Genomic DNA, 16,254 nt, shown 5'->3' on the forward strand with positions numbered 1-16,254 from the left:
TGAAGCTTGCAGCTGTGATTCATTGATCAGAGAGCAAAGAAGGATTTCAACTGATTTCTGTAAAAAAAAGTTTTAATTAACCGACTGATTGTTTGGTCTAAACAAACAAACAAACAAACAAAAACTCACTTTGCTTTGATTAATTAATCTGCTGTCAGAATGGTTTCCAGGTCATTTGACTGACGGTTTTGAATGATCTCCACTCGCTCACAGGAAGTCCTGCGACGTCTGTCAGACGTGTTTCTTTAATCGTTCGGTCTTTGAGGACATCACAGGTCCAAAGTCAGACCTGCGGGACAGACGTCCCTGTTTCAGGCTGCAGACCTGCACTTTTCTTTGGCTGAATTTTATTGAATCTGGTTTAGCGACACAAACACGGAGGTCGAAACCTCAGCGGGCGTCTGTGAGGGACGGAGGAGACGGACGAGCAGATTACAGAAGATAAAGTGAAAAACAGAGGAGAGGAGACGGACGGAGAGAATTACAGTCAAGCTTGAGGGATTTCATTAGCGTCCTCTGACTGAATTAACCAATCGATGGATTGAATTAAAGAGGAGCCACCTCTGCAGCCCTGATGTCCCCGCCGATACCACCGCAGTCCTAAAGACGCAGTAATACACTCATTCACCGTGTATTTCCTCTCATTTACTGCTCTTCAATCAGTGCTGGAGGAAGTACTCACAGTACTAATACCACACTGTACAAATACTCTGTTACAAGGACAAGTATAAGTCCTGCAGTGAAAATGTTACTTCAGTCAAAGTATGTAAATGTACTTCAAGTATTAAAAGTATTAAGAGTGCAGTAAAGTGTCTCCTGTGTCTGTTGTCCTCTTGTCTCTTCAGATCATTGTGTCTCTGTGTCTGTTGTCCTCTTGTCTCTTCAGATCATTGTGTCTCTGTGTCTGTTGTCCTCTTGTCTCTTCAGATCAGTGTGTCTCTGTGTCTGTTGTCCTCTTGTCTCTGTAGATCATTGTGTCTCTGTGTCTGTTGTCCTCTTGTCTCTGGTCTTTAGATCATTGTGTCTCTGTGTCTGTTGTCCTCTTGTCTCTGGTCTTTAGGTCATTGTGTCTCTGTGTCTGTTGTCCTCTTGTCTCTGGTCTTTAGATCATTGTGTCTCTGTGTCTGTTGTCCTCTTGTCTCTGGTCTTTAGATCATTGTGTCTCTGTGTCTGTTGTCCTCTTGTCTCTGGTCTTTAGATCATTGTGTCTCTGTGTCTGTTGTCCTCTTGTCTCTGGTCTTTAGATCATTGTGTCTCTGTGTCTGTTGTCCTCTTGTCTCTGGTCTTTAGGTCATTGTGTCTCTGTGTCTGTTGTCCTCTTGTCTCTGGTCTCTGTAGATCATTGTGTCTCTGTGTCTGTTGTCCTCTTGTCTCTGGTCTTTAGATCATTGTGTCTCTGTGTCTGTTGTCCTCTTGTCTCTTCAGATCATTGTGTCTCTGTGTCTGTTGTCCTCTTGTCTCTTCAGATCATTGTGTCTCTGTGTCTGTTGTCCTCTTGTCTCTTCAGATCAGTGTGTCTCTGTGTCTGTTGTCCTCTTGTCTCTGTAGATCATTGTGTCTCTGTGTCTGTTGTCCTCTTGTCTCTGTAGATCATTGTGTCTCTGTGTCTGTTGTCCTCTTGTCTCTTCAGATCAGTGTGTCTCTGTGTCTGTTGTCCTCTTGTCTCTTCAGATCAGTGTGTCTCTGTGTCTGTTGTCCTCTTGTCTCTGTAGATCATTGTGTCTCTGTGTCTGTTGTCCTCTTGTCTCTTTAGATCATTGTGTCTCTGTGTCTGTTGTCCTCTTGTCTCTGTAGATCATTGTGTCTCTGTGTCTGTTGTCCTCTTGTCTCTGGTCTTCAGATCATTGTGTCTCTGTGTCTGTTGTCCTCTTGTCTCTGGTCTTTAGATCATTGTGTCTCTGTGTCTGTTGTCCTCTTGTCTCTGGTCTTTAGATCATTGTGTCTCTGTGTCTGTTGTCCTCTTGTCTCTGGTCTTTAGATCATTGTGTCTCTGTGTCTGTTGTCCTCTTGTCTCTCTGTTTTTGGGGTTATGATCAATCAGCTGATCATTTCCTCCCTCGATCAAAGCAGCTTTGATGTTTCAAGTCTTTGAAAGCTGAATTTCATTGTTTCGTTTTTCTGTCTCTTCACTTTTTACGTCCATGATGGAGCAGAGAGAAGGGAAACCTCGTATCTCCTGCCCTCTTCTTAAAGTGAGTAACTTACCTGATCAGACAGCAGAGACATGTGACACGTACAACCAATGACAGCTTCGTTTCATCACAGCTGAAGCTGATGGCTGTTCAGTGCTCTGAAACACTGCAGCAGAGGTCGAGTACTCTGTGTACTCTGTACAGTATGCGGTGTACACAGAGTACACAGTGAATGTGTTTATTTGTGGCTAAATGGGCTAAAAAATGCATGAACGCTGGTTTGGTCTCTAAAACAGCAAATCACTTCTCACATCCATCACATCTGTCTCTAAACAGGTTAGAAGTGTGTCTAACACACACACACACACACACACACACACACACACACACACACCAGAGAGGTCAGCTGTTTTTCTTTCTAAGTGTGTGAGCGCCATCTGGTGGCCTTCTGCCTGAAGTTCCGGTTCAGTGTGTTTTGAGGACGAGGTATGGATGTGTGTGTGTGTGTGTGTGTGTGTGTGTGTGTGTGTGTGTGTGTGTGTGTGTATTTGCGTGTACATGTACATATTTAATGTATGTGTGTACATGTTTATGTGTATGTACAGGTGTGTATGTGTTTTCTGTGTACATGCATGTATGTAAGTGTTTTTAACACAATTCAGCGCCACCAACTAATACGAAACTACAGCACCTGAACATCACCCCCCCCCCCCCATCCACTGGATTTACAACTTTCTCAGCAACAGGCCACAGACAGTGAAAATTGGGACAATAACATCATCCACCATCATCACCAACACGGGGGCTCCACAAGGTTGCGTTCTCAGCCCGTTTTTGTACACACTCAAATGACTGCCAAAGCTCAACACCCAACACCACATACTACAAACATGCAGATGATACAGCCACTGTTGGATTACTCACAGAAAACAACTCCATCACAGCCCACCATCAGTCCATCACAGACTCTGCACAATGGTGCTCTGACAACTACCTTCAACTCAGTGTCGATAAAACAAAAGAACTGGTCATTCATGCATCCAAACCACTCTCCGGACTTACTCACATCTCCATCAATGGTCAGCCAGTCGAACAGGTCAGTACCTTCAAATACTTTGGACTCACAATTGACAATAAGCTAATTCAATGAACATGCCACCATTATACAGAAACGTGCACACCAGAGACTGTACATCATACGCAAACTAAAATCATGTCTGTTGCCCCCCACCTCCTTCTGCTACTGTACAAGAGCATCATCCAACCCCTTCTACTCTCCTCCCCCCCCCGTTTCTTCAACATACTAACTGTCACCAGCAAGAACAAGCTCATTAAAAACTCCAATTTAGCATCCAAGATAATACACCTCCCTGCCCCCAGCCTCACTGATGCAAATGAAAAAGCCATCACACGCCTAGCCCGCACAAGAGCAAGCAGCCCTGAAAACCCTCTGAACCGGTTCTTCACCCTTCTCCCATCTGGTCGCAGATACAGAACACTGGACTGGAAAAAAGCCCACTTCAAGAAAAGCTTTGTCCCCACAGCAATCACTGCGCCCCCCCCCCCCGACCCTTCATGTGTGCATGTATGTAGGTGTAAGTGAATGTTTAAATGGCATCTTTGCATGTATGTATGTGGAGGAGGAGAAGAACATATGTGTATATGTGTGTGGTTGCTTATGTGTTCTGCTGTTTGCATGTATGTAAATGTAAATGTGATGTGAGTCATACAAAATCTGACCAATGCCTGAAGAAACTGACCTGTCTGATGTGACAACAAATATCCCGATGGGACAATAAAGAAATCTAATCTTTTATGGGTACATATACATATGTATGTGTATTTATGTGTAGATGTACATATGAATGGATATTTGTGTGTACATGTACATATGCATGTGTATTTTTGTGTACCTGTGTGTGTGTTCTTATGTGTACATGTCCATATGTGTATTTGTGTGTATCTGAGTGAACAGAAACACTGAGAGACAAAGTCGTGGACAGAAGCAGAACTTTAATGTCTTCACACAGTTTTTACGTAGAAACAAAGGCAGAGAAACGCAGTACTTCTGGGTCAGTACACACACAAACGTTAATATGAAGTAAACTTCAGCTCGTCTACGCGTCGAGGCCGCAGTGCAAAGCAGAACCAGATCTGTCAGGTTACACGACTACACAGAGTGCTGAGTCGTCTGTAGGCACAACTTTTCATTTGCAGCATATTTGGTTGCATTTTTTACGGTGACAGCATGTCCTCATGTCCTCATGTCCTCGTGTCCTCGTGTCCTCGTGCTGCTCACCTGTCCAAAAGTAAACCTCTGATCCTCATTAGCGCCCAGCTGATCAGTGTGAGCGCTCCTGACAGCGAGGTGAGCGAAGCCGGCGTTTAAAGCTTAGTAAACAGTTTGTCAGTTCATCTGAAGCGTGGCGAGCTTTGACGCGTCCAACAGGAAGGACGATCTGATTGGTCTACGGTCAAACAACTGCGGCAGAAACACGCCAACATGTACGAGAAGCCTGTGAACACGATGTTCACTACAAATCCCAAGATGCATTTCAGTGCCAAACGTCCAATCACAGATCTTCAAATTCTACCAGCAGGTGGTGCTGTGGGACTGGTTGTTAGTGAAATGCATCCTGGGAGTTGTAGTTGACTTCAGTGTGTATGTCCACAGGGTTCACGTTCAATCAAAGGTGTTTTGTAACGCAGCTCTTCGTCTTCGCCAACCAGGACCGTTTCTACGGGACCAGACGTCGGTCCTGGTCGGGTCGAGAGCTAAATTCTTGGCATGATAACGATTTTAAAGACGCATCGCTGGTTGGACGTAAACAAACCACCAAGTGCGTCTTTAAATCTGACGAAGGCACATTATCCGTCTCTAACAGCACAAACAGAAGAATGAGTCTGTGGAGGTTTACTTTTGGACCCCCCCCCCCCCCCGGCCCTCTTCCTTCTTGTCTTCCTCCTCCTCCTTGTCTTCCTCCTCCTCCTCCTCCTCCTCACTGGCCCTGCCCCGGCAGCGCCCCCAGCAGGCCGTTGGCCGTGGTGAAGAGGTTGATGGGTGACGACCCGTCCGTGATGAGGGTGGACTTCAGCCCCAGAGCCTGGAGCATCTTCACCTGGGGGACAGGAGACAGGTGCTAAGTTTCAATCAGCCAATCAGAGCCTGGTAATCGTGCCGTCACACTGGACTTCTTTCCATTCACTTCTATGTGAAACGGGCCTCTAGTGTCCAGCCAATCAGACAGAGGGACTGCTCCGTCATCCAGGAAGGACCGTGTGTTTGTTTACTTCCTGCTTCTCTAAGTGCAGGTGAAACAACACACTCAGCCTCTAACGATCAGGCCACCGAGCAGGTGAGTCTGAAACTGAACCTGTTTACTGCAGTCACTTCCATATTTGCTCGGCGGCGCCCGTACCTGCAGCTCCGGCCCGGCTCTGGCCATCTCCTTCAGCGTGTCGCTGCCCAGACTCGCCACCAGCTGACCGAAGCGCTCGCTCTCGATCTGAGCCAGACTCTTCTGCTTGTCCACCTCCAGACTGTCCATCTGCTTCTTATAGTTCAGCTCCTGCTCACGAGCCTTCGCCAGGCGCTGGAGCTCCGCCTCCTGCACACACGCACACACACAGACACACACACACACAAAAACAACATGTAGGTTTAACAGCGATCTGACCTGAAAGTGTCTTCTGTGAATTTTCACTTTTGTACTTGACATTGTGGCATTGCTACTTTTACTGAAGTGAAGCTCTGTGTGGTGAGTTTTATTGTGAAAGGTCGACCAGGAAGCGGGACGTACCGCCTCGATCCTCTGAGCCTCGGCCTTCAGCTTGGCCTCGTTGACCGCCGCCTCTCCCTGAATACGAGCCGCCTCCGCCCGAGACTGAGCCTCGGCCTTGGCAGCTCCCGTGCTCTCCACCGCCGCGCTGAGACACACAGACAGTTCATCCACCACTCTGTCCAGTCTGAAATGTGACGCTAACTTCTCTTACTGGTGCTTCACCAGTTCAGCCAGTGGACCTGTGGTTACCTGAGCGCCTCCAGCTCCAGCAGCTCCTTCCTGGCTCGCTCTGCCTCGGCCTGGTCAGTGATCCTCTGCCTCTCCAGCTTCCCCCGAGCCTCCTGCTCCAGACGCTCCGCCTCGTGCCTGCACACACACACACACACACACACACACACACACACACACACACACACACACACACACACACGCTTTTCAGTGTCTTTCTATGATACATAAACGGTGTTCTGGTCCTAATTAGTCGTCACTAAATCCAGCTTAACTGAGACTTTGCTCAAGAGCTAGAAGCTAAAGCTAAGCTAAGAGGAATGCGAAGCTTATGCTAAGGTAAGTGGACTAAGAGGCTAACCTGAGCGCAGCCTGACGTCTGAACTGTCCCACAAAGTATTAACTGAAGGTTTTAAACTGCAGTGACTTCATTAGCATCTCTGAGAGTTAGCTTAGCACACGCTTGTAGTTCAGTTCGCTTCTAGTTCCTCTTAAAAGCTTTGTTGACCAAAAAAAAAACCCCACGTATTTCTATGCCATAATATTTTTGAAGTATAGTACTACAGTATATTTTACAATAACTCAGGCGTCAGGAAGTCGGATTAACAAGGTTTAAGCTCCATTTCGGCCACGCGCTCCTCTGGTTTGTCTGGCGTGTGTGTTGTGTTGTGGGGGATCAGACCGTGCCGCGGCCTCCTGGGAGTTGGTGGTGATCTCGATGGCCAGCTGGACGCTCTTCTGCAGGGCGTCCCGTGTCCTCTGGTCGACGGGCTCCACAGACTGGATGTCCACGCTGCTGATCACCAGGTTGTTCTGGCTGAAGCGAAGGCTGGGACGAACCGCCAGCTTCTCATCGAAGCCGAACACGGCAGAGCAGATGATCCGGTTTGAGTTCTAGAAAGAGAAAAGATCTTTGATTGATGACCAGTGATTCTACGGAAATAACAGGAAAGCTTTGACTTACTATTTATTCTTATTCAATATACGTGTAATGTATTTGTACACTGTGGTATTATTAAAGTAACTTCAAAGTATCTGATTATTCCTCCATCACTCGTTCAACAAGTCTGGAACTGAAAGCTGGTGAGAGGAGAACCTTGTGGAAATCATCGAACTGCACGGAGGCGACGGCTCCTCGGACCCGGGAGGCGATGGCCTTACAGGCGTCTCCCACGAAGTCGGGGACTGAGAAGACAGCCGCCGCCTGAGCCGGCTCGGCTGGATGCTTGATGTCAAAGTGCCTGAAGAGAAATTCACAGAGGAAGAGCCGCCGTGTTCACAGGTGTTACACTGAAAGGTGTTTCCAGTATTTTGTCCACCCCTTTGTATCACTGAGCACAGAAACACCTGTCAGTCAGCAGCACAAACATCCACCAACACACCTGAAACAGTTTTAACATGAACTGGACGAGGAGGACTGTTCTACCTCAGGGTACCTAATAAACCGGCAACTGAAACCTTCACTGATTTAATGCACCAGCATGTTGGTACAGCAGTGACTCGTGGAGCCTCTGGTCCGATAGCTCAGAGTCAGCCTCTCTGAGTCCTGGTCTCTAACGTGAGTCCTGGTCTCTAACGTGAGTCCTGGTCTCTAACGTGAGTCCTGGTCTCTAACGTGAGTCCTGGTCTCTAATGTCAGTCCTGGTCTCTAACGTGAGTCCTGGTCTCTAATGTCAGTCCTGGTCTCTAACGTCAGTCCTGGTCTCTAACGTGAGTCCTGGTCTCTAATGTGAGTCCTGGTCTCTAATGTGAGTCCTGGTCTCTAACGTGAGTCCTGGTCTCTAATGTGAGTTCTGGTCTCTAACGTGAGTCCTGGTCTCTAATGTCAGTCCTGGTCTCTAACGTGAGTCCTGGTCTCTAACGTCAGTCCTGGTCTCTAATGTGAGTCCTGGTCTCTAACGTGAGTCCTGGTCTCTAACGTCAGTCCTGGTCTCTAACGTGAGTCCTGGTCTCTAATGTCAGTCCTGGTCTCTAACGTGAGTCCTGGTCTCTAATGTGAGTCCTGGTCTCTAATGTGAGTCCTGGTCTCTAACGTGAGTCCTGGTCTCTAATGTGAGTTCTGGTCTCTAACGTGAGTCCTGGTCTCTAATGTCAGTCCTGGTCTCTAACGTGAGTCCTGGTCTCTAACGTCAGTCCTGGTCTCTAATGTGAGTCCTGGTCTCTAACGTGAGTCCTGGTCTCTAACGTGAGTCCTGGTCTCTAACGTCAGTCCTGGTCTCTAACGTGAGTCCTGGTCTCTAACGTCAGTCCTGGTCTCTAATGTCAGTCCTGGTCTCTAACGTCAGTCCTGGTCTCTAATGCGCTCCTTCAGCCTGACCCAGCTGCCGGCGGCGGTGTCAGTTACCAGTTGTAGGAGAGCTGCAGCTGCAGTCGGGCGTGGTCGGCCGTCTCGATGGTGATGATGTCGGTGCAGAAGTCGGGCCCCAGCAGGAGGCAGACGGCCTTGATGACGTTGGCCCTCTTTGGTTTGTCTCCGGACAGCGACAGCACGGTGAACTGCTCGTCGGGTCCCAACATTACCCTCTCTGGTCCAAAGACCACCCTGAAGACGAGACCACAACCCCACCATCAGCCGGTTTATTTAACCTCCACCTCCCTCCATCAGGACAGGAAACCAGAGTCACACCTGGCCTTCTTCTCTCTGTAGTCGTAGACCTGGACGGCGGCATTGTGGGGGACCCTGTAGGAGACCACCTTGGTCTTGTCCCTCACGACGGCCTCTCCGGTTCTGGTCCGGTCCGAGCGGTCGGCCATCGGGTCCAAAGGAGACGCCAGCAGGGCCTCGACGTTAGCCGGGAGCACCTTCTGCCACAACACCTCATCCTGACTCAGCATGTAGGTGTGACCGATCACTGCTCGCACCTGAGAACCACAAAGACATGCCGACGGTGAGACGGACGCCAACAGGTCGAGTCTGAGGACCAATAATCACGGACGACATCGCACAGCACGCACAACTGAGAATACTGAAACACCCATGAGCCTCAGCTGCCGTCGCTGTGGAGAGGAAGTCAATCACAGGCGAGCTGAGATTCTAACGGTTTTATCCACCGCGGGGCATTTCTGAGCTCTGTGATTGGATGGATTTTACTGACATGCACCTGCGGCCGCTGACTCCCACCTTTCCGGTTTTGATGTCTCTGACGTAGATGCCCTCGTTCTCGTCCAATGGGATCGTCTGTCGTCTGTGCATCACCTCCACAGCGGTCGGGGGGACGTACTCGATGGGACCCCGCAGCATCCAGCGGTCTCCGGGGCGACGGAGGACGCCGCTCCTCCGGGAACGCTTCGCCCTCTCCTCCATCAGCTCCTCCTCCTCCGCCTCTTCCTCTTCCTCCTCCTCACGCTGACAGAGAGAACGGGAGAGAGAGAGGTGGAGGAGGGAGAGAAGGGTTAACGTGGCGATGCATTGGAGCGGTGGAGGAGGGGGAGAAGGTGGAGATAGATGAGGAGGAGGAGGAGGAGGAGGAGGAGAGGGGAGTGGAGAGGAGCACTGAGAGTAAAACAAACCAAAAGAACATTTCAAACAAAAGAGGAAGACATTTCAAGAGGAGGAGGAGGAAAACGCAAAGGATGGAGGGAGTGATGAAGAAGGGACAGGGTTTGATTGAAAGGAAAGAAGGGAGAGGAGGAGGAGGAGGAGGAGGAGGAGGAGAAGAACAGAGTTGGGGTATAATGGGTTAGCCAGGTTAGGAAGGGAAGATGATGAAGGACAGTCACCTCCGTCTGAAGGTGTTTTCTCTGAAACTAAACACGAGTCAGCGTCTCCGTCCGTGTCTCCAGACAACGCAGCCAATCAGGATCTGCGCCTGCCGCCACGTGCGATGAGGCTCAAAGAGCGAATCGGCCCGCGGACCCGCCCAGCGGCACCCTCAGTGATGGGAGCTGTGGTCCGAGCCGGGCGGGACTTTGACCTTTGACCCGAGCGGGCGGGGAGCTGAAACGCTCCGCTGGCGCTCGGCCGACGCGCCTCGGCTTCAGTTTGCTTTTCTAATCAGTTTTCTGAGATCAACCGGTTTCACAAGATCCTCAGAGCACAAACACAGTGAGGAGGCGCAGCGTTACTCCTGCTCCTCCCTTCATTCCGATAACTCCTCACGTCACAAACGCAGAGCAGGAGCTCGTCTCAGGCTCTCACGCTGTGCTTACGTCTGCCCACGACAGGACGCTGGAATATAGACACAGCCAATCACATCGCTGGGCTCATCACTCTGAACAGGCCGAGCCAATCACAGCTCAGCAAACGAAAGTCGTCTCTGCAGGAGACGCAGGACCAAATGTTCACGTCCACCTTAAGTGTCACACACACAACAATCACAGCGCTGTCAGGACGAACGAGCTGCGGCGCTTTGATTCCTCACCTGAACAGCAGAACACGTTCTACCTGATCGGCCTGAGGTGTGTGTGTGTGTGTGTGTGTGTGTGCGCAGGTGTGTGTGTGTGTGTGTGTGTGTGTGTGTGTGTGTGTGCGTGTGCGTGTGTGTGTGAGTGTTCAGGGATTTCATGCACTAAAGAGAACGTTCTAAAGTGAAGCAGCTGTGACAACAGAGAGTGGAACAGTCACCAGTGCAGTCTTGTACTGGTAACAGTACTTGTACACAGTAGTATTACTGCTGTCGGTACTTCCTCCAATCAGCAGGCTGCTCTGGTTTCTCACCTCCTCGGTGTCGTTGAAGGCCTCCACGGCTCTCAGCACCAGACCTTCATCCTCCGACAGCACGAAGACGTCCTGGATGCCCTGTTCAAGGTGCTCGCCTGGCTGCAGGAAAAATGAACGCTCGCCCTGAGAGAGAGACGAGGGTCATCAGGTCCGGGGAGAAAGTACACAGAGTGCGTATAACTGAAGTATTAGTACAGGACGGATCATAAGGTGAGAGTATGAGCAGCACAGTGAGCGAATCTAAAGGTTTTACTTGAAAACTGAGTTTTATGCTCCAAAAACTACCAGCAAATACACAAAGTATGCTGATTTCCAGAAGGAAAAAACGACTTTAAACCGTCTTGAAAGAGATATGCAGTTTTCTGTGGTACAAAAACACGATTCAAGCTGAAAACGCAGTTTATGTTGAAAACAGCACAAAGATCACAGCCTCTCATTGAGGGAGATGCCAACAGAACCTCTGAAACGATGAATACATACAGTATCTACTGCATGGAGTATATACTTCATACAGTATATACTACCTACAGTACACACAGCATGTACTATATACAGTTGATACACTGTATGCTGTATATAGAGGATGTGCAGTATCCAGTGTACACAGTATGTGTGCGTATGCTCTGGGTCTGGACCGCAGGTGGAGGAGGGACGTCCTCCTCACCTTCACCACCCTCTTCTTTCCCAGCTGAGGTTTCCCATCAGGCCCCACCGGGTCCAGGACCACGCAGTACTGCCTGCTGTTCAGCGTGGTCACATCCACCACCCCCACCACCTCCTCCGACACGGACGGGATGTGCGCCTCCCTGTCGGCCATGGTGATGAGCCACTCCTCCCCGGTGCGGCGTTCCCGCCCGCCGGCGTCTTTAAAGGCTCGCACGGCGCGAACATGAAGCGCTTTCTGAGAAGAAGCAGAGAGAAGAGCTCATGAGCGCAGTGATTCACATGCTGACTGTCAGAGGACACCTTGTCCTCAGGCGTCCCCGCTGAAAGACGTCCTCCCAGAGGTTCAGTCAGATTCAGGCTCTGATCAGTCCTGGTTCCTCTCAGAACACGATGCAGGTTTCAACAGCTGCTGCTCGCTGCCGTCAGCCTCTGAGCCGGACTCAAACCGTCATCCTCTCATTCATCATTCACTCACCACAGCTAGCTTAGCTTAGCTTAGCTTAGCTTAGCTTAGCACAGCTTCTCCTCTGAGTGGATGTTTGGAAGCAAACAGCACCATTCAAAACACAAACTGCCTCGTGAAGTCAGCCCGACCTTTGAGTTATGGCTGACTCGTATGCAAACTGGTCACCGTAGCAACAGAGGTCACATGACTGAGCCACAGCAACTGAAACAAACGGTCACCTTGTCAGTGAGGATGAAAGCGTTCACGATGTCGATGACCTCCTCATGAGCACCTGGAAGGTACGCTCCTACCTTACTGACCAGCCACTCCTCACCTGTGACACACACACACACACACACACACACACACACACACACACACACACCAGTTAAAGATGTAATGTAATTTCCTGCACATTTGGGATTTTCATACTTTCTCATCATCATCATCATCATTATCATTGTGTGTGTGTGTGTGTGTGTGTGCATGTCTATATGTGGGTCAGTGTGTTTTTTCTGTATGTATTTTCTGTGTGTGTGTGTGTGTGTGTGTGTGTGTGTGTGTGTGTTACCTGTGACCCTCCGGACGCCTCCTCTGTCCACTCCCTCCTTGCGGGCCCTCAGCCTGATGGCCTGGTTCTCTCTGATCACGGTGGCCTTGATGGTCTCCAGCACGACCACCTCCTTCCTGGGGATGTACGTCCCTGCAGCACACACACACACACACACACACACACACACACATTTTATATCTGCTGAAAAACTGCAGGACGCCAATCAAAACTGACCAATGTTAAAAACACACCTGGTCCCTCGAACAGCCACTCGTCTCCAGCGACCCTCTTCTCTCCTCCCTCCACCTCGAAGTCCAGCAGGGCCTGAAGACGGAGCGCCGTGTCCGGATACACGATTTGCAGCGGGGTCACATCCTGACGCACAAACACAAACGTTACAGATCCACGAGCAGGACGGCGCCCTCTGCAAGCATCAAACACAGGCCGGGTTCTGACAGACCTGCTGGACCTCCTCTCCGGGGTACAGGGGGAACGGGTCCTGGGTCAGACGGATCTCCAGGTCGGCGTGACGCAGCTTGGCCTGGCCCGATTGGTCAAAGAGGACCTGCTTGTCATCGTCGCGGGCCACGGGGTTGAGGACCACACAGTAGTGACGCGGCGGCACCATGATCATACGAACCGGGGAAAAGAGCACTCTGACGAAGAGGAGGATGAAATCAGGATACAGGTCACATGACCACGACTCTGAATGAGGAAGAGTTTCTCTTCAGGACTCATCGTTAAAGGTCAACCTCAGACTCCATATTGTGTTAGACTCACAAACGGCGTCCTGTTATACCTGTTACAATGGTACTTTTAGCATGTTAATGCTAACATACAGTTAGCATGTCAACTGATTAATGCTAATTACTTTTACTTGGTGTCCTGGCTGGAGCTCTGAGAAACAGCTCGCTAGCTAGTTAGCCTAACTACAAGCTAGCGGCTAAAACATTTCTGTTTGCATGCACATTAAACGAGACACAGCGAGCTGAGATGTGTGCAGGTGTACCTCTGAACTAAAGCCAGGCTAGCCTTTTCCCTCTGCTGCTAGTCTTTATGCTAAGCTAAGTTAAACACATCCTGACTCCAGCTCTGAACATACAGACATGAGATTAATATCAGTCCCATGAAGAAAGGTCCCAAAAAGTCGACCTGTTCCTTTAGCAGTATGTCTGCTAACATTTTCATGTTGTGACGTTTCATGAAAGCAGACTAGAGCCTCCGGCTAGCAGCTGTTAGCGGCTCGGCGAGGCTGAAGCCAAACGTCAGAGGTGATTCCTCACATTCACTCTGTGTCAGACGGACGTTCTGACCTCTCATTGTCCTGGCGGATGTAGGTGAGCGGGCCGATCTCCACACGGGCGATGTTGGTGTTCTGGTCCAGCACATGGATGTAGTGATGGGGCGGGATCCGGATGATTGACGCATCAATCAGCCCCTCAAACTCCACCCCGCGGTTTCCTCCCTTCGTAGACATGATCTAAAGCAAAGACTGAAGACAGAGGCTGAGGTTAGAAACCCTGTGTGTGTGTGTGTGTGTGTGTGTGTGCGAGAGAGACAGACTTTCCTGTTCGATCTGCTTTCTTCTAAATAACTCAGCAGGTTCTCCGACACGTACAGAAAGAATCATTTTAAATCTAGTTTTCTTGTTTTTCACACAAGCAGAAATAAATGAGGAGAAAAATCTTAAAAAGGAGATTTTGCATCGTTTGTCCATCAGCCAGAGACACACTACCCGTCTCACTGTCTCTGCTGATGAAACCTTCGAGGTCTCCTGGTCTGATCTGAGTCAGCAGACTGGGACAGAGCTGATACTGGACCTGAAGTGGATCTGGTTTCGTCCAGATGTCCCTGATCTGCTTTGAATTCAGAGTCTTCCTGAAAGTCCAGGTCTGTCCTGAAGAGCTGCAGGTCTGGTGTTTGTGCACAGTCACAGGTGAACTGAGGCTACGCTAACAATGTTAGCATGATATCAATATTAATGGGAGCATCAGGCTCCAGCGGAGGCGGCGTAGGATTATCTCTGTCTCCTTCGATTAAAGATCCAATAAGTCCAGAGTTCAAAGTCCTGATGTCAAACTGTCCCGACGTGTCTTTATGTTGACCGAGCTGATGAGCTGTGACCACAGCTGCTGCATTTTTAGGACACCATAAAACCAGACATCAGGCACCTCCGTTCACCTTTATTTACAGCAGGTCTGGAGTCAGTTTTACTGCTTCATGTTCTGGGTCACTGCATCAGATCAACACTGGTTTACTTTGATTCAGGTATCAGGATCAGTTGGACGACTGAGAGAAAAAGTTTCTCCTCTGACGTTTGTGCAGCTGCTGCATTTAATCACTAAACTCTGTTTGAGGCCCTGGACGGACGAACTGGACAGAGACAGCAGCTCTGATGTGAAGGGACGAAGCTCAGAGCTCAGTCGTGAGAGAGTAACGCTCAGGTATGAACAGAGACACACCTGTGACACAAAGACGCCAATCAGAGGACAGAGTCCACCACATGATGAATGGACTTCTGTCCGCCCCACAGAACAAACATTCAGAGGATTAAGCCCAGAAACAAAAAGAGAACCTGGCTGACGAGAAAGTCACATGACCTCGGGAATCTCAGGTACTTTACTGTCGGACAGTTTTAGTTACTTTGAGGTTTTTACACACAAACATATGAAGAGTTTATGAAATATGATGTTTTGCAATAATTGAGAAAAGTCGATCAATCAATGAATTGATTGTAAAACCTGCAGCTCATTGGTTAAACGTCTGTGTGGCTCTAACTGGTCCAGGATCTGCTCAGGGGTTCAGTTCTGACCGGTGGAAAAGCATGAGTCACATTCAGAGGAGGAGGAGGAGGAGGAGGAGGAGGAAGATGAGTCACATCCACGCGCACAGATGGAAGCGTCTCTTCCGGCTTCAAAGCGCAGCAAGCGCGCGCGCGCGCACACACACACACACACACACACACACTTGTGTGCAGGTGGTTCAGTTAGTGCATGAGCCCACTTCCTGGTTGTTACCTGAACGCCCTGATAACTTCTTTACTTAAAGCAGAGAACCTGATACCAAACTCCCGTCACAATCCTCTAAATTTAACGTCCCCGCGTCAGAGCCTTCGCAGAGCAGCCATGGAGGTATTTTGAGGACAACAGGAAGCTGCGTTCATCACTAACAAACAGCGAGCAGCCCCGGGCCAGGCCTCTGACAAACCAGTCCACAATGACGCAAACGAAGCGCTGGAGACCAGCGCTGAGACTCTCAAGACAAACACAAGTTAAAGCACGATCGTGTTAAACTGAGTCCTGCTCGGTGGATCTGACACATGCCGATTTAAAGTTCAGCTCCTGATCATTCGCGAGACGTGTTAGGATACATTTCATCCACCATGAATATTTGCTGATAAGTGAGGAAGTTTAAAACTTAGAGATTTTAAAGTGCAGTTCTGCCTCCGCCTCACCTGGTCCCTGTGCGGCTCAGCAGCGGCGTGCAGGAGGCAGCAGCTCGGACTGGATCCTGACTCTGTGACGGGTCAACTGGTGGAAACTTCAGCAGAAAGCAGGACAAACATGAAGGCAGCTGGGCTGTAATTTAGTGGGCGTTAACGGCTGCGTTATGATCCCGGAAAAGAGATCAGGGATCACGTGGTTTACCGACTAGAATCACTGCAGAGCTGCGTCACAGTCAGAAGTGATCAATGGACGGGGATGAAACAGAGCCGGAGGTGAACAGAGCACGTGACGTTCATCGTTTATTCACGAAAAATGTAAATAAAGTTTCTCTCAGTGACGTGG

The 16,254-nt window shown here is 49.6% G+C and overlaps 1 protein-coding gene across 1 annotated transcript; it reads right to left on the reverse strand.

Moving 5' to 3' along the window:
• Positions 1-5,050: 5,050 nt before the first annotated feature.
• Positions 5,051-16,186, reverse strand: mvp (major vault protein). The gene is made up of 17 exons (XM_076752924.1): positions 15,921-16,186; positions 13,780-13,958; positions 12,927-13,122; positions 12,718-12,841; positions 12,485-12,616; positions 12,153-12,247; positions 11,467-11,703; positions 10,800-10,925; positions 9,264-9,488; positions 8,769-9,004; positions 8,487-8,684; positions 7,239-7,383; positions 6,825-7,036; positions 6,164-6,280; positions 5,933-6,059; positions 5,552-5,740; positions 5,051-5,251 (listed from the first exon to the last, which is right to left on the reverse strand). Exons 2-17 carry the CDS (start codon positions 13,941-13,943, stop codon positions 5,132-5,134), a joined length of 2,643 nt encoding a protein of 880 aa, XP_076609039.1. The 5' UTR covers positions 13,944-13,958; positions 15,921-16,186; the 3' UTR covers positions 5,051-5,131.
• Positions 16,187-16,254: the final 68 nt, after the last annotated feature.

The sequence above is a fragment of the Chaetodon auriga genome, chromosome 16, assembly GCF_051107435.1.
Source record: "Chaetodon auriga isolate fChaAug3 chromosome 16, fChaAug3.hap1, whole genome shotgun sequence".
Classification (NCBI taxonomy): domain Eukaryota; kingdom Metazoa; phylum Chordata; class Actinopteri; order Chaetodontiformes; family Chaetodontidae; genus Chaetodon; species Chaetodon auriga.

What these genes read in the sequence shown, in the direction of transcription:
- mvp (XM_076752924.1), bottom strand. Translation starts at nt 13,943, where the DNA reads ATGTCTACGAAGGGAGGAAACCGCGGGGTGGAGTTTGAGGGGCTGATT. An exon ending in CTGGAGCTGGAGGCGCTCAG is followed by an intron (nt 6,060 to 6,163) that starts GTAACCACAGGT and finishes TGTGTGTCTCAG; the next exon opens with CGCGGCGGTGGAGAGCACGG. An exon ending in GAGCCGGGCCGGAGCTGCAG is followed by an intron (nt 5,252 to 5,551) that starts GTACGGGCGCCG and finishes CCTGTCCCCCAG; the next exon opens with GTGAAGATGCTCCAGGCTCT.